The 23,687-nt window shown below is 42.1% G+C and overlaps 1 protein-coding gene across 1 annotated transcript in view; it reads left to right on the top strand.

The window, feature by feature from the left end:
- abcb7 (ATP-binding cassette, sub-family B (MDR/TAP), member 7) overlaps window positions 1–16,926 on the top strand; it is a 49,043-nt gene extending 32,117 nt beyond the window's left edge. Inside the window, exons 12-16 of the mRNA XM_080416478.1 lie at window positions 193–322; window positions 3,481–3,652; window positions 7,821–7,924; window positions 11,271–11,378; window positions 14,886–16,926. Coding sequence (XP_080272604.1) covers window positions 193–322; window positions 3,481–3,652; window positions 7,821–7,924; window positions 11,271–11,378; window positions 14,886–15,104 — 733 coding nt within the window. The 3' untranslated portion in view covers window positions 15,105–16,926. The remainder of the gene's footprint in view (window positions 1–192; window positions 323–3,480; window positions 3,653–7,820; window positions 7,925–11,270; window positions 11,379–14,885) is intronic.
- The last annotated feature ends 6,761 nt before the right edge of the window (window positions 16,927–23,687 follow it).

The following is a 23,687-nucleotide window of genomic DNA, read 5'->3' as shown; positions in this document are numbered from 1 at the left end:
ATTAATGTAATTCAAGTTAAATATTCTTTTCATAGTCGTTAAATTTAATATAATCTATAAACAATCTATTTAAAAAAAAAATGTGTTCATTTTCTTTATTTTATTTGTTTGCTTACACCGTAAGTAAGATGTTGTTTGATGACTGATAGACGTTTTCATTGACTGATGGTTGGTGTTGTGGTGTGGTTGCAGGAAGAGCACCCTCGTGCGCTTGTTGTTCCGCTTCTATGAACCCCAGCAGGGGAACATCTACATCGCTGGTCAGAACATCAAGGATGTCAGCCTGGACAGCCTGAGGAAGTCTGTGGGCGTCATCCCTCAGGTCTGAACACACTTAACAACATCACACACTGGAGCGTCATGTAGGGTTCCAGGGGATGGGAATTGCCACCCCCTAGCTTTTGCATTTTAACCTCAAAATTCTGGTCTTTTATTCATATTCCCTCCACACCATGTTTTTCTTTCAGATTAATCAGATTTTTAGATAGACACTTATGAACAATTGTTTTCTTTCTGCAACCATCCATTCATTAATCCCTATTTTGGACATGTCATTACATGCAAAAAAAAGCAAAAATAGCAGATTACAAGCTCACACTGCACGTTTTTTAAGTGGCCACTTTTTTGCCGCCCTCTAGTTTTCTTTTAATTAGCACAAGGTGGCGCATAGTGAAAATAGCACAACGTGGTGCATAGTGAAAATAGCACAACGTGGTGCATAGTGAAAATAGCACAACGTGGTGCATAGTGAAAATAGCACAACGTGGTGCATAGTGAAAATAGCACAACGTGGTGCATAGTGAAAATAGCACAACGTGGTGCATAGTGAAAATAGCACAACGTGGTGCATAGTGAAAATAGCACAACGTGGTGCATAGTGAAAATAGCACAACGTGGTGCATAGTGAAAATAGCACAACGTGGCGCATAGTGAAAATGGCTCAACGTGTCGCATAGTGAAAATGGCACAACGTGGCGCATAGTGAAAATGGCACAACGTGGCGCATAGTGAAAATAGCACAACGTGGCGCATAGTGAAAATGGCTCAACGTGTCGCATAGTGAAAATAGCACAATGTGGTGCATAGTGAAAATAGCACAACGTGGCGCATAGTGAAAATAGCACAATGTGGTGCATAGTGAAAATAGCACAACGTGGTGCATAGTGAAAATAGCACAACGTGGTGCATAGTGAAAATAGCACAACGTGGTGCATAGTGAAAATAGCACAACGTGGTGCATAGTGAAAATAGCACAACGTGGTGCATAGTGAAAATAGCACAACGTGGTGCATAGTGAAAATAGCACAACGTGGTGCATAGTGAAAATAGCACAACGTGGCGCATAGTGAAAATGGCTCAACGTGGCGCATAGTGAAAATGGCACAACGTGGCGCATAGTGAAAATGGCACAACGTGGCGCATAGTGAAAATGGCACAACGTGGCGCATAGTGAAAATGGCTCAACGTGGCGCATAGTGAAAATAGCACAACGTGGTGCATAGTGAAAATAGCACAAAGTTGGCGCATAGTGAAAATGGCACAACGTGGCGCATAGTGAAAATGGCACAAGGTGGTGCATAGTGAAAATAGCACAACGTGGTGCATAGTGAAAATAGCACAACGTGGCGCATAGTGAAAATGGCGCATAGTGAAAATGGCACAACGTGGCGCATTTTAACACATTGTTTGCTTGTACAGTAGATCTGATAATTTCACTATTTGTGAAAACCAAAAGGCATTTGCTCAATTTCCCCTACAATGAGGGGGCAGCATAGAACAATGAGAAACTATAAGAACTAAAGTGAATTCAGCCAAACTTTGGTTACAGTGAGCTTCCAATTTGATCAAAACGGATGGTGAATTATTTGTTATGGTGGATTTTCCTCCCTGTTCTCCTTGTTTTTGCAGTCCTCTCTATATGCGTCTTTGCTACAATCAAAACAATATATACTGTATGTTGGGTAGAAACCTTGTATCTCCATATTTAAACATTTCCTGGTTTTTCGTTGTACAAAAGTGTCATGCCGAAATAGTGAAAGTAGCAATATTTGCTACTTTTGAGAAATTGTCTGGTTTTATAAATAACGAACCACTGAAAAGTATTAACTACAAGAGCTTGTGAATAAATAATAACTACATCTGATCCATTGCTACACGGGTTATTTTTTCTATTTCTTGAAAAGTAATGGTTTTGGACATAAAAGGTTTCCACCTGACAGCAAAGATGTGTATAAATACATTATTGCTTGCTTGTATGTGCAAGCAAGTGTGTGCTTTCTGCCGCTAATCTCTCCATTAGGCTGATCAGCCTCATGTTTCTTGTGCACGCTGACAGCAGGCCAAGGACCTCAATTATCAAATTGTTTTTTAATTATTTGCCATTAAAATATCTTATCTGCATGTCGGAGAAGTTGCTCTTCTTGGCCGAATTCCACTTCTTCATGTCATAAACCTGAGGGGGCGAGGCCTAGGCTCTGAAACAAGAATATCTAGGAGTGTGATAGTTAAATGTCAATCGTTTTCAGCCGGCACATTTATCCACACCTGGCCATTCTTACACTGTGATTGGCCGGATGCAGCCGTCTGAAAAAAAACACGTGAGCCCTGTCGTGAGATGATTCCTGCGGTCAGATCTGTGCTGGTTTCTACTTGATTGGCCTTAGATGGGCCCCTCTCTCTCTCTCTCTCTCTCTCTCTCTCTCTCTCTCTCGTACGCACACACATCAACTGTTATCTAGAGAACATGTGTTTTTGTAATGTTGTGTGGAGCACATATTTATTATTTTATTTTTTTGTCCAGCAATTGTTCCCAAGTCTAAATTGAACAGTGCACACCCATGCAAACAGGTGTCCACACACACACACACACACACACACACACACACACACACACACACACACACACACACACACACACACACACACACACACACACACAGAGACAGACACACAGAGAGAGAGAGGAACACACAGTACATACTTTATGCTCTTTGTTATTATGTGGAGCAGATATTTTTGTTTGCTTTTTTTGCCAAATTGGTTTCAGAGCAGTGAGAGCAGAGAACACAGCATATTGTTTAATACACAATTGAAGTGAACAGTTATTGCCTGCCTGCCTGTCTGTCTGACAGCTTTATTGATTACTGAGAGAACACCGACTTGGAATGAAGTTGGTTCAATGTTGGAAAAAATGATGTAGCATCTACTACTTTTGCCATGTTGTTGTTGTAGCTCAGCTTGCAACATTACTTTGCAGATATACAAGCTCATAGCGCGGCATGCGCTATGAGCTTGTATATCTGCTATTTTTGAATAGCCAAAGTTTAAAATAATGGTTAAAGTGGTTAAAATCTAAAATGACACAGATGCTTTCCCAGTCTTAATTGGTTAATCCTGGATAATGCAAAAAACAAACTGCTTAATAATAGTAATAATAATCATCTATTAAAAAGGAAAACATGTTGTTCTTCGCCCCCCCAGGATGCTGTTCTGTTCCACAACACCATCTTCTTCAACCTGCTGTACGGGAACATGAGGGCATCTGCAGAGGATGTGTACCGTGTGGCACAGCTGGCTGGCATCCACGATGCCATCCTGAAGATGCCCCATGGCTACGACACCCAGGTCGGCGAGAGAGGCCTCAAGCTGTCAGGTAGGCCACACCCACCACCTCGCACACTAAAGCCCGAACGACAGTGATACAGATTTTTGGAGAGCCCTAGACCAGTGGTTCTCAAAACCTTTTCATGTCAAGGACCCCCAAATTGACACTTATTAGTCCGCGGACCCCCATTTGAAAAGATAAGCCAGGGAGTGGACCCCCATAAGAGAAGATTTTTTTTTTACGGCTCTAGCAGTGATTCTCAACCATTTTAATTTCAAGGACCCCCAGTTTGACATGCATTAGGCTACGGACCCCTATTTAATGGCATTTTTATCTCTGGGACCCCAATTTAAATTGTAATATCAATGTTAATTTAACTCCATTTGGTTCCATTTTTACAGACCCATAAGGGTCCATTTGGTTCCTAACTGGTTGCATAATTGCCGATGTCGTCAAAAAAGTCAGATAATGCCCGAAATTTCAGCCACACCGATATATTGTTCTTCACAAGAACTACCCTTATTTATTTGTTGTGTGAGCTTAGAATGTCATTCATCCTGTATACTGGTTATGAAATCATTAAATTGGTTTAAAAATTGTATTTCAATGTCTACATTTTGGGATTTTTTTACTTCAATTGTAAACAAAATCACGTGACAAAAGCCAGTGATATTATTAGTTGTTAGTAAGTTGTTAAAACATTTTAATTCTATATTCCGAAAGGAATCATTGTTATTGTTCAGTAACAGGGGTCTCACCGTCTCTCCAACTCTTTAATGAACAGAAAATAAATGTTCAGGTGGGTTAAAGTTTTATCCAATCAGGGGAGAGAACACCACAAAGATAATTTGTTCTACGTCCAATTTTGTCTTCTAATGTATTTGTTTAATTACTTCCAATCTCACTTGATTATTATGCATCCTGTATGAGTTCTCTCTCCTAATTGGATGAAATTGGTATACCGACCTGAAAATGGATGTCTACTAAAATGCTGGGTAGATGGAGCGATATTTAACAGTTATTTTAACAAAATGATATAATTTACACCATCCTTTAAACCCTATGTACTTCCTTGACCGGAGTACCCGGGGCTGTATACTTGGTCCCCTCCTTTCCTCCCTGTACACCAATTCAGCATCTCACATTATTGTCTCCGCCAGGCCGAAAGGCATGGCGAGAGACTATGTTTTGCCCCCTGTCCGTCCGTCCGTGTGTGTGTGTGTGTGTGTGTCCGTCCGTGTGTCCGTCCGTCCGTCATTCTGTCATTTTGTGTACAGCTAATCTCCGGCACCGTTGGCTTGATCGCAACGAAACTGTGCACACACACTCCCTGGATGACAGAGCAGAACCTCTGCCCCAAATTTTTCAAATTAGCCTTTTATAGCGCCACCAGGAGGCCGCTTTTTGCAAAACACACTTCTTGACAGTACTCCTACAGATTTTATCCAAACATCACGCAAATCAGTACACGGTATCTCTATAGTCATGTGATCAACACGGATCTGTCCAATTTTCCATATTTCATCCTGATTGGCTAAGGTTGGCTTCCAAAGTTTGCAGGATTGCTCCGTTTTCAACAAAATGCCTCAAATCATGAACGCAGCTTGCGATTTCCGTGAGATTTCACACGCACATTCCCACTAGGCCGAGGAAGAAATGCCACTTGAAAATGTTCAAATCAGCCTCATGGTGGCGCTATAAATGGACGATTTATGTTTTTACCTATAACTGCACCGATCTGCATGAAACTTTGCACGAAACTTTGCACGCACACTCCCTAGAGGCCAAGGAAAAACAACTGACCTGCATTTTTCACATTTGCCTTTCATAGCGCCACCAGGAGGCCGACTTATGTAAAACACATTCTTTGATATTAAGCCTTCAGAATTTATCCAAATTTCACGCACATCGGTACACTTGATCTCTATAGTCATGTGATCACGATGATGTGATCACGATGGATCTTTTAAAATTTTCATATTCCGTCCTGATTGGCTAACATTGACATCTAAAGTTTGCAGGAGTGGCCCGTTTTGAACAAAATGCCACAAATCATGAATGCAGCGTCCGATTGCGACACTTTGCACGCACATTCGCACTACATTGAAGAACAAATGCCACCCTTTTAACATTGCCCTATTATAGCGCCACCATGAGGCCAATTTTGCAACACTTTTCTTTTTTATATTACTCCTACAAATTCAAACATCATGCAAATCGGTACACATATAGTCAAGTGATCAAGATGGTTCCATCCAATTTTTCATATTCCATCCTGATTGGCTAATTCCGAACATTGCTGCCCCACAATAACCTACCTGACCTGGCGGAGACCTGTGCTCCGAGGAGCACTTTTTCTAGTTAGAATTCAACCAATATGAATTGTTTGGAACGAGGGTCAACACACACTCTGATCTGTGCTTCCGGGGGTCCCTGGAACAAAACATTTTGAGATGGGGGTCCGCGGCCAAATCCAAATCATTTTGGGGTCCTTGACATGGAAAAGTTGGAGCACCACTGATATAGCAACATACTGTTGATTTAGAAAACATTTTTAAATATGTTTGGCCGTGGACCCCCATCTCAAAATGTTCCAGGGACCCCCCCCCCCAGAAGTAAAGATTGGAGTTACAAATGTTCGCTTTAAAAAATATATGTTCAAAGATTTGCACACATTTTCACGATTTTTCAAAAATAGCAGATCTACAAGCTCGAGCCACTAACTAGACAAAAACAAAGGTTGTCTACAAAACTTGAGTTTCGCCCCCTACTGCACTGTGCTATATTAAATGTGTGAATTACGTACATTTACTCAAGTACTTCCACCTACTCTTTAGGAGCCTCAGCCTACTCTCACCTACTCTCATAAGGAGCGTCCAGCGCTCCTTATGTCAGACCATGTGTCTCTCTTTACTGAACAAACACTCTTATCGAGCTTGTATATCTGCTATTTTTGAATAGCCAAAGAAATCTTAAAATGACACAGATGCGTTCCCGGTCTTAAAGTCCTGTAAGACTAATGTGTTATGTGAAACCAACTGAATACCTGATGTTGTTGTGGACTCAAAAGTTGTTTTCCTTAAGACTCCGTTATCATCACGTTATTAGCACGGAGCCCAGAATTAGCTCCGATCCCCCACGCTGCTCCTCCGCTGCACATCAGTTTCTACACCTACGTGGCGACTGCGGGCAAACTCTGTGTCAACAAAACTTTTTCTGACGGCTTTGAGAGACAGAACAATTTCTCTTAAAAAAAAAAAAAAACATGCAGTTGTTTTATTGTCAATTTCTATGTTGGTCTGTGAGCTATTCTTAGCAACATGTTGCCTGGCAGGCTTATTTAGCAATTTGGCTCCCAGCATTCCTGCATTACTCATGTATCGGCCTTGTAAACACGCCGCGGCGAGCACTTTGACTCAACATCCTAGACACAATTACCGCGACGGTAGGAGCTTTCTTCGTGTGAGTGATGAGATGAGAGGGAGAGGTATAATATTTAGAGATGACTGACTTCTCATTAATTTGTCTGCGGTTGGTACGTGACTGCCGCTCGAGCGCTGGGCGCTGGAGGGTCAGCGCAGGGCCGTGCGAGCGTTTCACCTCCTGTGCCGCACTCTCCGCTGTCGGTGGTATTTATATCTGTGTGCCAAACACCGGGTTGCTTTCAAAAGTCTTTCGCTCAGCTCGCATGTAATAAAGGCCATGTCGAGCACAGTGGGAGAAATATTTGTGTCCTGCTTCTTTTCTGCCCGCAATTAATCCATTAAGAACGGGAACACATCGGTGTCATTTTAAGATTTCTTTGGCTATTCAAAAATAGCAGATCTACAAGCTCTGAACTTGTAGATCTGTTATTTAAAAAAAAAAATGAATAAATAAATATATATATATATATATATATGTGTATATGTTTTAAAGCGAACCTTTTTTATCTCCGATCTGTGCTTCTTGGGGGTCCCTGGAACGAAATATTTTGAGATGGGGGTCCATGGCCAAATACATAATTTTGGGGAGTCCTTAACATGAAATATGATATAGCAACATGAGTTTTTTCAGAAAACTGTTAGGATTTAGAAGACATTTGTAGAATCCCCGGTGCTCGCTATGAGCTTGTAGATCTGCTATTTTTGAATAGCCAAAGTAGAAGATCATGGTTAAAAGTGGTTAAACTTTCCCGGTCTTAATGGGTTAATTGTGCTGTTGGTTTTGTTTCCAGGAGGGGAGAAGCAGCGCGTGGCCATCGCTCGCGCCGTACTGAAGGACCCACCCATTCTACTGTATGACGAGGCTACATCCTCCCTGGACTCTATTACAGAAGAGGTGAGCATAATAGTGAACGCACGCACACACGGGGCGTTTACTACACAAAATGGTGTCAGACCCCTGGCGTGGTATTAGGAAGGGGGCCGCTATTTGCGGTAGGGCTACTATATGGAAATATACGGTAACTCCAAACCATAAACCTTAGCTCTAAATGTCTAAACCTAACTAATTGTACTCTAAACTCTGAAAATCTTTTTTAACCACGAAGGACCAGGAACATGGTCCTCACAATGTATTTTTTTCCCCTCAAATTATACTATACTTGTGGGGACATTTGATTGATTGATTGATTGACATTTTTATTAGGCAAAAGAATGTAAAACAACACAGTTACATTTATAATGCTTTTGTCTAAAAGGTCCGGCCAAAAAAGTCCTTGCGGACTTGTTTCCGTTGGGGTCCTTGAATTAATTTCATAGACATATATAGTAGCAACCAAACAGTTCAAAAATCAACATGAAAATACAGATAATACAGAAAAAATACCACTATGTACAAAAAAAAAAGCATGAAAAAATAAAAAATAATATATGTACAAAAAAAATGGAAAGAGGAGGGGGGGGGTCGTCTGTCTACAGGGAAACTGGTACTAGCTCCTCTTTCGGCCTCCAGAAAGATGAGTTTTTAGGGCTGTTTTGAATGAGCCCAGCGAACTGCATTTTTTGAGGGATGGGGTTAGACTATTCCATTCCTTTGGCCCTTACAAATATAGTAATCCAGGTACACACACGCTGACAGCGTGCTGTTCATGTAGGCTGCCAGCTCATAAGAACACAGATGTATACATTCACTCATTCAAGTAAATCCACAAATCTCTTTGTTTCTTTCTCACAGCATGATTAGTGCTTGGTGATTGGCTCAGGAATGAGCTCGTTTGTGTGGGCGTGTGGGTGCGCATGCACACACACACACACACACACACACACACACACACACACACACATGCGTACCCCACCCCCTGCCACCTGCCACCATTTCTCCCTTACCAAATCCCTAGTTGAGCGTAAAGCCCACAGTCTTTGTAAATGTTAACATTAACTAGAAAAAAAGCAGCTTCTGGGGAAAACTGCGTGGGCTCGCTGAAAACAACTGTAAAGAAAATTATGTTTATTTTTGAGTAGAAAAGCATTTGGAGGAATGTACCCTCTTAAATGTAGAAGAAGATTAACAACTTGAACCATAGCGTTCCTGTTCTGGGGGCAAAAATAGCTATCTAAAGTTCACAACGCATCACAACGAGCTGTTCGGCAAAGAGATGTGGTATAGAGGTAAATACGAGTGGACCAAGTACAGCGCCCCCGAGCTTCCCTGGTCTACTAAACAGTATAGTGTTCAAGTGTTTCAATAGAGTTTAGGTTTAAATGAAATGAGATTTTATCAATTTAAAAGCATAATTATGTTGAGCAGAAATATTTGCCATTTTTGTGTATCTATTAAAAGCATAGCTGTTGCTATGGAGTTGCTTGGGTCAAACGAGTGGTTACTAGGGTGTAGTAGGCCATGCTAGGGTAAAAGGGGGCGGGCCTCATTTAAAGATTTATTTTTGGGCCTTTATGCCTTTATTGACAGGACACACTGTCAGTCTACACTGAGCCTAGGTGCCTGGACCGCTAGGCCAGTGGTCCAGGCCGGGCCAGCCTAATTTACACTAATCACGAGGACTGTCAGCCGAGTCCACTAAGGTTGACTACCTTGTCTGTACAACAAGCGGTTCAGTGATTAAGTAGCAAAAAATAAAGGGAGGGGTTTGAGGGCGTCCAGGACGCATAGGGTTAGGGTTAAACACAATTGGCCGTGTTCGCAGATGGGAAGTCGGGCGGAGAGAATGAACTCTCGCTGCACTAGTGATTTCCTACCTTAACCACTTGAACCCCACCATAGACGTGTATTATTTAATGGTAACTAGATTCTACCAAGCCCCGCCCAGCCTGCCTTGCGATTGGCTGAATGCAAAAATGAGAAACAAGGACTCTGCCCCCAGAGGGGACGGTGGGGGCGTTGTCACAGTCTAATACAGCCTAAAACCATTTTTTTAAAAACTGGTGTGATGCCGTGCTGTGCTCCGCTGAGCATTGGACTGCCGACCCCAACCCCCGCTGATCGAATCCCGCTGCAAACACAGAATCGTAAATCATGTTTTGGGGCGAGCGTTTGCCCCAACTACCACTCAAAGTGACTACTGGCCAATCACAGCGTGTCTTTTCTGGGACTTGTCAGAATCTAGTTGTATAAGACTATCACGCAGCATACCTATTCTTGGGGAAACATTCGCCAAAAATAGGCTACACAAGCTGACAACGCAAGCCTATTTTTGCCAAAGAAATTTGGTGTAGAGTGAAAAAAAGAGTGTACCAAGTTCAGTTGCAACTCGGGTCCGTTTTACTAAGTAAAGAGGGTTTAAATGGTTAGTGGGACTGGGAGGGTCACAGTCAGAGTTCTATTACGTCCTCCTGGGGAAACTCGATAGAATAAAAAGGAGTTCAGTCTTCATTTGCAAGTTTAGTATTTTCATATTGCCTCGTAGCTTTTTTTCTTCCCATCATATAACATTGGAACGGAGAGCAAACAACTTCATGAACGCACAAAGCCATATATTTCTGAGCACTGTTTATTTAACCAAATTACCTTAAAGTTAATGCTCCAGGGCTGATTTCATATATATCCTGTCATTCATATTTTTGCATCTTATTTTTTCAGATGAGTAAGCCTACAATATAATAAGAATATTTCATATTTCATTTTTATGATTGTATTTGCCTGGGTGGTATTCCAGTGTTATTAGCTGATAAAGTGTAATGGTCATCTTAAATCATGGCTTCACTTAAATACAAACTGGAATTGGATAAACTCCCCTGGCTGTCCAGCCCGTTGTCTCAGTGTCACTGTGTGCCTTTGTGAAGTCTTTTGTCAAATGTGTTCTGTCTTTATGTCTGTCTGTTTACATTAGTATTTAATGTTGTGTTTACTGTGGAGTAAGAAACAGCGAGACAGGAGACGTAGGCAAGTCGAGGTAGTTTACTTAGCTTCACTATAAGTACATTCATTCATTCACTGCGGTCAGCAATAATAACAACAACATGAACCCAGAACCAGAAGTCACTATCTCCCTTAACCCCCGCTCTTAAAAGGACAAGCCCTCTTTGGTGAATGTCTCTCAATGTCTCTCGATGTGGGTCACCACAACACCGTTGTTCTGTATATTCTTCTGAGTTTAGTGTTTTAATGGACCACAGTGGAAACAAGCTCAAGCTTATCTGTGATTTTATAACATGTTGGTGCTTTTATGGTGATTTGTTGTTTTTAATTGTCTGCCATATAAAATGTTATATTCCATTCTATTCAGAACATTCTGAGGTCGATGAAGGAGATGGTCAAAGACAGAACATCTGTGTTCATCGCCCACAGACTGTCCACCATCGTTGACGCTGATGAGATCATCGTCCTCAATCAGGTAAGAACCGGTTCATCTCATCAATCCTCTATTCAGATTTTTTGCTTAAATAAAAGTATCAATGCCACAATATAAAAACACTCTGTTTTTAGTAAAAAGTAAAAAAAAGCTTAATTCAAAGTACAAAAGTATTAACATCAAAATATACTTAAAGTAGTAAAAGTATTCATTATGGAGATTACATATTTCAGAATAATTTTTAGATTTTTTATAATTGTTTTAATAATCTAAATCTGAGAAGTAACTACCGTAGTATCTAAAAGCTGTCAGATAAATGTAGTGTTGTAAAAAGTAAAATCTGTGCCCGCTGAGATTTATTGGTGTAGAAGTATCACGTTTGGAAAAATGGAAATACTCAAGTAAAGAAAAAAGTACTTCAAAATTATACTTAAGTACAGTAAATGCACTTACAGTAGTTACTTCCCACCACTGGTTCCAGTGTTAGCGGTGGCTTCATAAATGGCCAATTAAATGGCGGGTCAGGTTTGTCTGCTACAAAAGTATGCCGTGTTAATTACCGCTCCAATTAGGTGGCTGGTGTATTGATAGGAGTAATGGCCAGGGAACTTAGCAGGCAGGCTCAATTTCTGCCACTTGCCACTCACCTTTCTTCAACAAACTGTGCGTGATGAAAAAACGCATTGTTGGCCATATCTCATTAACCCATTAAGACCTGAGGCTGATTCTACAAAATGCCTACTAAATCAGTGGTTCTCAAACATTTTTGTGCCAAGGACCCCCAAATTGATAAGTATTTGACCACGGACCCCCCCATCTGAAAATGTTTTGTGCCAGGGGAACCCCCAGAAGAGAAGATTTGTGAAAAATTCAAAATGATTTAATGGGTTAAGTCCCGAGAACAACAGGCCACTGTCAGCGTAATGTTTCTCTTCATAAGAACTCATTAGAGCAGTCAGACGCGACCGCTCGCTGCAGTCAGATGGTGCGATGGTTGGAAGGAACGGTCTTGTTTGTCTCACTGACTAATAACTGTGCGCTGGGCCCGCTGCCCAGACACCCATGATGAACGCCTCGCCCCGGACTGGAAACCAAAACGCCTCGCCCCTTCAATGGCCGCCTTTACTCAACGGCCTGTGTGAAAGAAACACCTCTCTACTGTATGTGCCGTTCAAGTGTGCAGAAATGAGAGCTAAAATACACAGCCAGGCAAGTGTAGTAGCCATGTTTTATTTGAATACCTTCCGCTGTGTGTCGAACGTACATCGGTGCCAGAAGCATCTGTGACACCAGCGCTCAAGTCATTCCAAGAAAAACAATGCGTGCATTTTGACCTCCACACAACACTCCGCGATGCAGCGTTTATAATGCGACCTGTAAGGAAAGGTGCCGCGACATCATCAATCCGTTGCAGAGTTGAATGCGTGATGAAACTGAGAGGTGTAAAGGGCGATTTATGCGTAGTTGTGAATCGGCACGTCGCACACACCGAAAACAGTGGATCTACAAGCTTGTAGATGTGCCGTTTTTGGTGCAACTGAAAGTGTGAATCAAGCCTTGGTGGAGTGAGTGTCGCGCATCAGATGGCGGGGATCAGAGGGGTCGCGGCGAGGAGGCTTGTTTAGCGTGTGATGCGGCTGCAGTGGCACAGCGTTTGCTGGTGTCATGAGCGGAGGAATGCCTGGAGGGGGGGAAGGGGGGGGAGGGGGTGCTCATTAAAATAACGAGTGGAAGCGGGCACGTGCATGACTCGTGCGAGCTAAAGATGACGCCGACACCTCTGCATGCGCTCCTGGGAGGTGGGGGAAGGGGGTGCCATTATTTGTGTTTGACTGTGTGGGATGGAGGCGGGTGCATGTACGTGCATACGCGTGTTTATGTGTGTGTGTGTGTGTCTGTGCAGTCTGCATGTGTCCCATGTTTTTGCGGCAGAGAGGAGGGAACAGTTGTTGGGGAGGCGGCAGGGCCTCCATTACTCCACAGAGACTCAGACAGACTGATCTGTGGTCAGAAAGACACTACATAATTATGAACAGTGGTTCTCAAATAATGTGAAGGACCCCCAAATTGTTATGCCACAGAACCACATCTGAAAAGATTTTGTGCCAGGGAGAAGATGAGAGAAAATTTGTGTTTAAAAAACAAAAAAACTATTTCAGATTAAAAATATATATATATCTAAAATAGTTGACACGTTGTGAGCTTGTAGATCTGCTATGTTTGAATAGCCGTAGTATAAAATAGGGTTAAAATGGTTAAACTGATTTGGATGCTATTACATTCTTTTTTTTTCTGGCCCCCCCTGGAACCCCCTAAACGACCCCTGGGTCACTTCACGGGGACCTCACAAACACGTTCATTAAATTCCTTAAGTCTTCATTCCCTACATATTACTATTATGAGTCTGGACAGACGCATGTAAACGGCAACTGGTTGGTGGAGGCATACAACCTTATGTGGAATTCCTAGATTTCTAAAGTAAATGTAGTGTGTGCATCGTCCTGATATTATTGTTGTGGTTAATTTTCACCTTTTGTGTGACAGACATTTTATTTAAATGATTATTTTACGTAGCCTTCTCTTGGCTGAGGAGACCCTTTCTTTTGATTGATTTATTGACGTTTTTATTGATAAAAATATACATACATGCATATCATAACAATATATTTGTACATATCTGTCAAAAGGATAAAACAAATCAATGGTGGTCCTTTGACTATAAATGTGTGTGTAAACTGAGGGCCAGGTGTTGGAGTGGGGGCAGCAGAGATACAGAAAAATAGCCCTATTCTGGGGGCTAATTTACCTGAGGGGTCCTTTTTGAATAACCTTTTTAAATGTTCAGTGGGTAATTATTTAACATTTTCTAAGCAGAGCAGTCTGACGGGATGAAAACGTCATTCAAATTACCAGAGGAAATATTGACCGTGACCCAGATGTGAATGTTTGGAGATCTTGCTCTCCTGAGAGCTTTGATTTGACTCTTTTTAATGGGGTCCGTGCAGACCTCTGTGTTAGGGTAGGGGGTTGTTGTTGATACAATCTCCATTTTTACACATGGAATATTTTTTATTCTTTCCAAATAAATGAAATATGAATATGAATGAAATATTTAACTTGATTTTCATTATAGAAGGCAATGGCAGTCAGATTGGCCTGAAATCTTGCTCAAATACAAAGTCATAGATACTGTATTGACGGTGGGCGTCACAGATTGGCATCATGATGTCCAAGATCTTCATGGGGGGGGGGGGGGTAGAAGAAGCAAAAAACTGAACTAACACATCCAAATGTAAAGTCACAGTTGCTGGACAAAAGATCAAAAAAAGGAAAAACGTCTGCACACTGGATCAAGCTCCACAATAGTTATTTTTCATTGAATTACCACCAAGGTGACATTTTCCAAGGTGATGTTTTGAGCTTCCTAGCTCTTCCACCAGACAGATGCAAATAGGTAATAACTCCAATTCTAGGAACTCCTCCAGTCTCTCTTTTCCTCACAGCCTTGACCCTCACTTCTTGCTCCTCCTCTGCTCCTCTCTCTCCCAGGGTAAAGTAGCGGAGCGCGGAAACCACGCCACGCTCCTGAGCATGCCCGGCGGCCTGTACGCCGACCTGTGGAACACCCAGAACAGCAAGATCCTCAACAGTGGCGGCGTGGCCGAGCCGCCCGCCGAGAAACAACTGTCCGCCAAAGAGGAGGAGAGGAAGAAACTGCAGGAGGAGATCATGAACGGCGTGAAGGGCTGCGGAAACTGCTCCTGCTGAGAGGAGCGGAGGAGGAGCAGTAGTTAGGAGGTGCCCCCTGTCCCGCTGTCGTTCTCCTCCTCCTCTCTCCTCTGTGAGGTTCATGAACACAGATGAACTCCTCCTCCTGAAGAGAGGTTACAGGAGCGTGATTGGTATCCCTCAAACCACCGGTGCTTATGGAAGGGAATAATGTTCAGGACAAAACAATGGTCCAGGCACTCAAAGTAGGTTTTTAAAGTTTATAAAAGGCCTTTAATTCAATAGACTTGATACAAAATGTATATTTTGCATCAAGCCCATTGAATTAAAGGCCTTTTAATTTTCAGACCTGGATTATTATTTTTTTCTTTGTGGTCAGAACTTTTCCTTTTTCTTAACTCCTCCTCCTGGGAGCGTAGAGATACCATTGGTCTCCAAGCGGGAAGAGGAGGGGTGAAAGCAGTCGGAGCCAGTGTGCCATTGGCTGACGTCCAGGGGGGCGGTGCTTGTATATGTGACGTACAAACTGCACAAACACATTGTCTGTTAGCCTACGTTTTTCTGACGTTGCACTCGGACACGCCTTTACCCACTTGAACCCTAGTGTTCCTGTTCTGGGGACGAACATTCGGCGGAAATATTTACACGTACAGCGAAAACAGCAGGGCCCCTAGTATAGAGCCCTGGGGGACTCCAGTCAAGTATATAGGGTTTAGGTGGTTAATTGGCTTTGGCAACAGATGAGGCCACACACACGTAATGAACCATGACTTGACATGACACATGCCTTGGCGTTAACCTATGAATTATGTTGATTGAATTTATTTTTTAAATAATTTTTCCATGTAATTTGAGCCTGTAGTTAGTTGCCGTTCTTTTTTTTTTAAGGATGTATAAATGTATATGACTATTTAAACATAAAACCAGCCTATGTTTATTATTATAGATGCACATTAACTGTTTGCATTTGTTCCAGTAATGTCGTTTGTCACCAAGCTGCTGTTTCAGTGTTATTGAGTCACAGTCTATGCTTCCGATGTTCATAATATGCCCTGATGAAAGAATCACATTTGGCAGAGCAGCATTCAGTTCATAAGGTCTTACAGTACCTAGAGATGTGCCAGAAAAAAAGTGTGAATATTTGGCTTCAGAGATTCAAGATGGCTTCACGTGAGCCTGGCTAATAACCCATGACGGGTCTAGTCTTCCCTGACAGTGACTTGAAGCTTTTAGAGCATTGTGCTGTTCATATCATTTATCTTTTATTACTGGACTATTCTCATGGAAACTTGCAGTATGATGTTAGAATTGTAACATCATGGTCATTTTGATAAAACTGGTGAAAATGAATGAGTCTACACACTGGAAAGTGACTTGCTCGGTTGCTCCCAGTCAGTTTATTAATGTTTTCAGCCGACATATTGTAGGGTCGACATCAGGGAGCAAGTAACTTTCCGGTGTGTGGACTTTTTATTCTTTTTGACCTATTATTGACCTGTTTATCCTGCACCTGGGCTTTTTCTTGAGGATGTACAAGCTTGTTTCCATTATCGTTTTGATAAAAACAACCTTCTACGACCTGAATACTCAAACCTAAGGTTGGATGTTATTACGTACAGTTTGGGGTTACACACCCTGGTTTTATTAAGGACTTAACTTGGCTGAAGAGTGTAGTCGTTCTGATCGGGACTTCCTTGTACTATGGGGTTGTATTTGTATATGAAGAGAATCCATATTAGATTAGCTTGTACAAAATGTAAAACCTCTCATTGTGTTCTGAGTGGGAACAGGTATAACATGTATATATGAGTGGCCTGCAGACAGAGTTTTAAAATGAATAAAGATCAGTTCAATATTTCCAGATGTTCGTCAACTCCTCAAGTTTAATGTGTTGACAGATGGGTTACTAATTGCATTTTAGTTCAGTTTGTAGTGCTCTCTCTCTCAGGTTAATACATTTGTAAATGCTCATTAACAGTTAAATTGTGCAAAAATAAAAACTAATTGGATGCATATTCATCAGAGCGTCGGCGCCCTGGGCCGGGAGCAAGGTGGCGGTTTAGTGCAGCGGGAGAACCCTGGACTCAAACCGCTCCTGCCTGTTGTCATGATGAAAAATAATTCGGCGCACCTCATCACCAGGCCATGGGAGTCTCATTGGGGCTTTGGCGTGTGTGTGTGCGTGCGCATGCATGCATGCGTCCAAAATCCCTCTTATCACCCGTCCACTTTGCATAAGCTCCATGCGACCGCAGTTGAAGCACCGGGAGAGTGTTTCTGAGGATTCCACATTTATATCAAATCCGATGACGCCACACATGCAGCTACGCTGTGATGTGTCACGGAACGGACACATGCGGTATCCTGTGGTTCTCAAAGTGGGGTCCGGGTGAGGTCCCCCAGGGGCTCTTGAAGGGGTTCCAGGAGGTCCCCAGCCTAAATTAGTTCACAACCATTTTAACCACTTTAACCCTATCTTGTACATTTTGCTGTTCAAAAGTAGTCAATCTACAATCTCACAAACGATCTTGTAGATAATTAAGAAATGTTTTAACACAATCTTCTCTTCTGTGGGTCCCTGGCACAAACTCTTTTCAGATTGGTGTCAGTGGCTAAATATGGACGTATCAATGCTGTATGTATAGCAAGGACATGCCATGAACACGCCAGTAGTCTTTTCCTTACGCTCATATAAGAGATGTGAGATCTAAAGAGCCGTCGTTTGTATTAGGGGCCAGCTCTCCTGCTGTGGTCCATATTAAAGGATGCTATTAGAGGCCTTTGTGTGGCGTTCTGTTGCCGCTGCATTATGCTGCATGGAAAACGGGGAGACGGATTCCTCATTACCACCCTGTACAAACCCGGGGACACACCCGCACCCTATTGAAACATTATTTTCATTTTCACTAGCTAACTAGAGAACAAATATATGTTCCCTGTTTCTACTGCTGACAAGTTTTACGTAACGTAACTGCATGAACCCTATTGGGTCCCTAATATGGCCATGTCATAATAATTGGCGAAAATTCGGTACAAATGGCAGACCTACAAGCTTGTTTTGATTGATTGAATACTTAATAAGCATGATTATTAAAGTACAGGTAGTAGAGTCAAAGGTCATGCTAAAAGGATAACACAAAAAGCCCTGCTCAAAAACGATACAAAAAGAAAACATATTGGAATAAAGCTCAGTAAAATCATAAGGTATATTTACAGAGAAAGGAGGGGGGGGAGAGGATTCTACTATCAAGATGTTCAAGGATTTATACTGGGGGTTTTTTTGTATTTTATTTTGAGGACAGGATGTATGTCTGCTATAATTGTCGACGAGATTTGGTGTAGTAGAGGGACAAAATGAGGGGGCTTATAGACCCCTGGGGGACCCCGGACGCCCTCCCCCCCGGACTCCCTCCCCCCCGGACTCCCTCCCCCCCTACCCCACCGGCCCCCCCGCCGCGACCGGGAAGAAAAATCATTTTGTCACTGCACAGTGCACTCTGTCTGGGCTATTGTTCTAGGTGTTAACGGCGCATTTTTGGCTCTCTCGTGGGCACGCATTTGCACCTTCAGAGCTGCGCCCCGCTATAGTAATTGTACTGTAAATTTGGGCCCCGACATCTGAGATTCATGTGGGGGCACAAGGATGCAACCAGCTTTCTAATTCAAAGGCTCCACTCTCTTCACACTGGGTGTGATTTTTTTTAAATTTTATTTTACTGTTGCTATATACAGTATATCAGTGGTTATCATATGTCAAGGATCACCCAAAATGATATGCATTTGTCCGGACCCCCATCTCAAAATATTTTGTTCTAGGGACCCCCCTCAGAAGAAAAGATTTGAGTTAAAAATGTATATATAAATTCAAAGATTTGCACACATTTTTTTCCCTCAAAAATAGCAGATCTACAAGCTCATAGCGTGGCACTCGGTGCCGCACTATGAGCTTGTAGATCTGCTATTTTTTAATAGCCAAAGAAATCTAAAATGACACAGATGCGTGCCCGGATTGAATGGGTTAACCTTGCAATTTCCTTGGCATCCACTTTGAAGACACACTGCCACAGACAAGACTCCATAGTCTGGGGTTGAAACGCGAAAACTGTCCTGTACGCAGTCACTGGTGCCAAACACATCACCGTGATTTTTATGTCCTACGAATAATTAGCGCTGAACCTGTGAAGAGACAGCGGCTGAATATTATTGGGAGTCGCTAATGAATAGGCTCATAATCCGCTCCAAGGTTTAGATTAAAGGGATGACATTAACATGGAGTCATCAGCCCAGACATCTGACGCATGGAGAGAGAACCCAATCCAAGCAGCAATCATCTAGTTGGCTTCCTTTTAAGCAGAGCATTATCAAAGCACACTTTAATCTGTAATGTGTGGCTTCTGAGGTGGTGGCGGGGTCTTGGGGTTTGTTCTCTCTCCTTATATAGGCTACATCCTTTTGTTGTGGTCTGTTTCAATTATAATAATGCAAGAGGCTTTATAAGAAAAAAAGATTTGTGCAGTCTACCCTTCAGCATTACTGTGGAACATTTTGAGTGCATGCAGCGACACAATCTGGAACAAGGTAGATGAAATGGGTTTCATATTTTTGCTCTAATATATGCCAAGCTCTATTATGCGGAACTTATTATTATGTTGTGTTCCACAGATATTTCATAAGGCTGTTCAGAATTTGGTGCTTAAGATGAAGAGACTACATTTATTTGTAATGCTCGCCGATTGAAAGCCCACTTTCAACCTTGCTACCTTCTGAAGCCAAGAAGAACCAAAATGTTGTGTAATAGGCTACACATGCTGCTTAAAAATACACAAAAATGACAAAGTGCAAGGAGAGGCACAATTTAACCCAGTGAGCTTATTTGAAGCCTCCACCTAAATAATGTTACAATTTCACAAAGTCATAGAGAACACATAATAATAAATAATATGACTGCACAGAAGGGTTTTTAAACTAATAGTAACAAAATGTATACTGTATAACAAGCAGAAAAGTATAAGTGTTGTCGGGCTGACAACGTGATGCGTCAGTCAACGTGTTAAGGTTTCAGTACCCAGCATTGGCTGCTGGGTAATTGTGTGGGTGAAAAGGCTCTCTCCCCCCCTGTTGTCTGCTTGTATCCATCTATCTGTGTCCCTTTTATGCCCATACATGGAGATCCCTCAGAGTCACAGTTCTGACGTCATAGACTGGACTCCATGTACTATGATAATGGGTACTGCACTAAACACTCTTGACAACAGGTACAATGGGTATTGCATAACCACACAGACATGCGTTCCCAACGGGCAACACCCTAGTCAACATAAGAGCAGACAATGAATGTGATGCGTACGAATGTGTGTGTGTGTGTTTGTGGGGGATGTAACTGTATTGACTCCTGATACTTTGAAGCAGTTACAAGACAGCAGTTAAATGCTCTTTTAACCACTTAAGCCCTATTTTCAAAATGTTGAGAGAAAAAAAGCAAAAATAAATATAATGTACAGTAAAAAATGTTTGGTTTTTTTTTGGTCCAAGCTCACAACGCATCGCATCGTGATAAGTCGAACTTTTTTTAAATGTTTTACTTTGTAGCAGTATATCATTGCTGTGGCGCACGAAACCTCATATCTCCACATTTAAACTTTTCTTTTTGTAAATGAATGCCCTACTTAATTATACTACAGTGTCACTCAAAAGTAGCAAAACATTGCTGATCTACAAACTACAAACTCACAACGCATCACATTGCCACTCTGAAAAGTCACTGTTGTGGACATACAAGGTTTGTGCGAGATACCAGGTTCTGGCTCCAAAGAGAACAAACGTAAAGGATAAAAGGAAGGTTGGTCACACTCTGCAGCTCCTTAAGTGTCATTTTAAGAGTTCATCCAACCATGACGCTTGGAGCCCAAGCTCCTCTTTAAACCAAACACAGAGACTTCATTTTAACCACATGAACACTAGTGTCCATATTCTGAGTGCGAATCTTCGCTGAAAGTAGCTGATCTAGAAGCTCGCAATGCAACGCGCCATGAGCTTGTATGTAGATCGTCTATGTTCCGCAAAGATATTTATTGTAGAGCAGGGGTCCTCAGAGTTACTATAGGGGGTCCGCCAAATCTTTGTGTGATGGGGAACATTAGCCGAAAATAGCAGATCTACAAGCAAACTCACAAACTCACGACCGAGTTGCAGACCGGTCAAGTAGACTAAATATTGAGGGGTTAAAATGTTAACTGACTGAAAATACACACTAACGTGAATCCAACATATTAACAGAAAAGATAATGTACTTCAAACACGTCTATGAAGCTATCTATGAAATCTATGTAAAAGGTTTAATATGCAACACAATTTTATACAATGTGTAATGGGGGTCCCTGGGGGGGACCTCCTTTGTTCAACGCATTCTCGCACAGCTCAGCGCGGCCTCGCTCGAATGGCAGCTCGCTCGGGGGCGCCTCACTGGGCTCAAGTCCTGCCTTGTTTTAAATGTTTTTTTTTTACGAACGTGTCAACTTATTACAAGTTAGGAGTGAGATCTGCATTTTCGCATTCCAGTGTGGGCGCAACTACCGGTAGCGTTGTAGAATGACGCGACAGGAAATCCCATCACCTCAAACAGGTGACGCAGTCACACATAGTCAGATGGCGCCCCAACTCATCACTATAGTACGACTACGAGAGTGAGAATATGTTGGCCTATAGTATACAGTGCAGTTACTGCTGTATACGCAAAGAACCAAACTGATCAAATAGGCTTTTACATTAGGCGTGTTTCAATTGGCCTATTGGTATAATTTTGATAGTGAACTAAATGGCTTATTGGTATATACAGGATAGTGCACTAAATGGCTTATTGGTAATGGTATACATGATAATGCACTAAATGGCTTATTGGTATATACATGATAGTGCACTAAATGGCTTATTGGTATATACATGATAGTGCACTAAATGGCTTATTGGTATATACATGATAGTGCACTAAATGGCTTATTGGTATATAAATTATATTGCACTAAATGGCTTATTGGTATAAACATGATAGTGCACTAAATGGCTTATTGGTATATACATGATAGTGCACTAAATGGCTTATTGGTATATACATGATAGTGCACTAAATGGCTTATTGGTATATACATGATAGTGCACTAAATGGCTTATTGGTATATAAATGATAGTGCACTAAATGGCTTATTGGTATAAACATGATAGTGCACTAAATGGCTTATCATCCTATAATTTGCGTAACCTCTGTCTGTCTGTCTGTCTTCGTCTGTGGTGTCTTCGTCTGTGCCCGATCAAACTGCGCATGCGTCGCGACACACACGCTGGCTCTGTGTGTGCGCATGCGTCGCATCTACAGCCCCACAGCGTTGCACTGTTGCACACACAGAACACTCGCCTCCGCGGCCGTGTATGCACGTTGGGGAGGCACGTGTCAAAATGGACATTATTTGTGTTCGCGCGACGGCCGCGTATGTGTGTTCGCGACGGGGGACAGCTCTGGCCGCATGAGGGTGTGTGCGTGACGGGGGGGTGTGTGGGGGGTTGCCCGTGGGGAGGGGTGACCGCGGGGGGTGCCGCGGGGGGACCCGCGGGGGGACCGCGCTACAGGACGTGCAATAACCTTCACCGGGTATGGTCTAGTTGGTATAAACATGATAGTGCACTAAATGGTTTATTGATAGTGCACTAAATGGCTAATTGGTATATAAATGAGTGCACTAATTGTATATCTGTTCGTTGAGGAGTTGTTTAGCCCCCAGTATCATGAAGGCTTATTTGACCTTTGAGACAAAAAACGTAGTTACTGCACTTTGGCTTTGTAGGGCAGTATAGAGCCCTGGTGGATTCCAGTCAACTATAACAGGGTTTAACTGGTTTAATGCATCTGTGCTGGTCACATGATGGTGTGGACCTTCCTGTTATCCTCTAGCAACTATTGTACTTGTTCACAATTCTTTTGTGCATTTATTTTCTTGATTATGTTTAGCTCTATACTACAGAAATACGGGGAAAAGACCCTAGATTTCACTCAAAGATAGTTAAGATCCTATCAAGCAAAGTTGCTATATTTTCTTTATCTCATGTGGATATTTATGAATAAGTCAGGGAACTAGAATAGAGGGTATGCGTGTGACATCATCATCAAACCCGGAAGTTATGCAGGAATGCCTACTGAGTGGCAAAAAACTATTTTCTGGCCTTGAAACGCATGCATCCAAACATAAAAGTCCTATCTGATTGCATTAAACAACGTTAAACTCACTTTGCATGTTGCTACGCCACTCGATTTGCCACTCGATGTGCTATTCACTTTAAGCATGCGCATACCCTCTATAAAGAATATTGGTATTGGGAAAATCTGAGGATTTTCTCAATCTAATATATTTTCTTACAATTTATATTTAAATCTAAACTGTTTGCTAAGTCTTTATCAGGTCAAGAAAACTGGACAAACTTTCATTAGAATGTTTGATGACAGTCAGGTGGGCGATAAGTAAAACCATTAGCATTCTTTCCACCAGAGACAGCAGAGAGCCCTAAAACAAACTGATTCCACCTCAGCTCTCGGAGAGCATTTCAAATGAATAAGCATCATGAATAAACAAAGAC

Source organism: Gymnoscopelus braueri, assembly GCF_963280865.1.
Source record: "Gymnoscopelus braueri genome assembly, chromosome: 20".
In the NCBI taxonomy this organism is placed as follows: domain Eukaryota; kingdom Metazoa; phylum Chordata; class Actinopteri; order Myctophiformes; family Myctophidae; genus Gymnoscopelus; species Gymnoscopelus braueri.
Note: the sequence above shows the minus strand (reverse complement) of the source record. Positions and strands in the feature narration are given on the sequence as shown.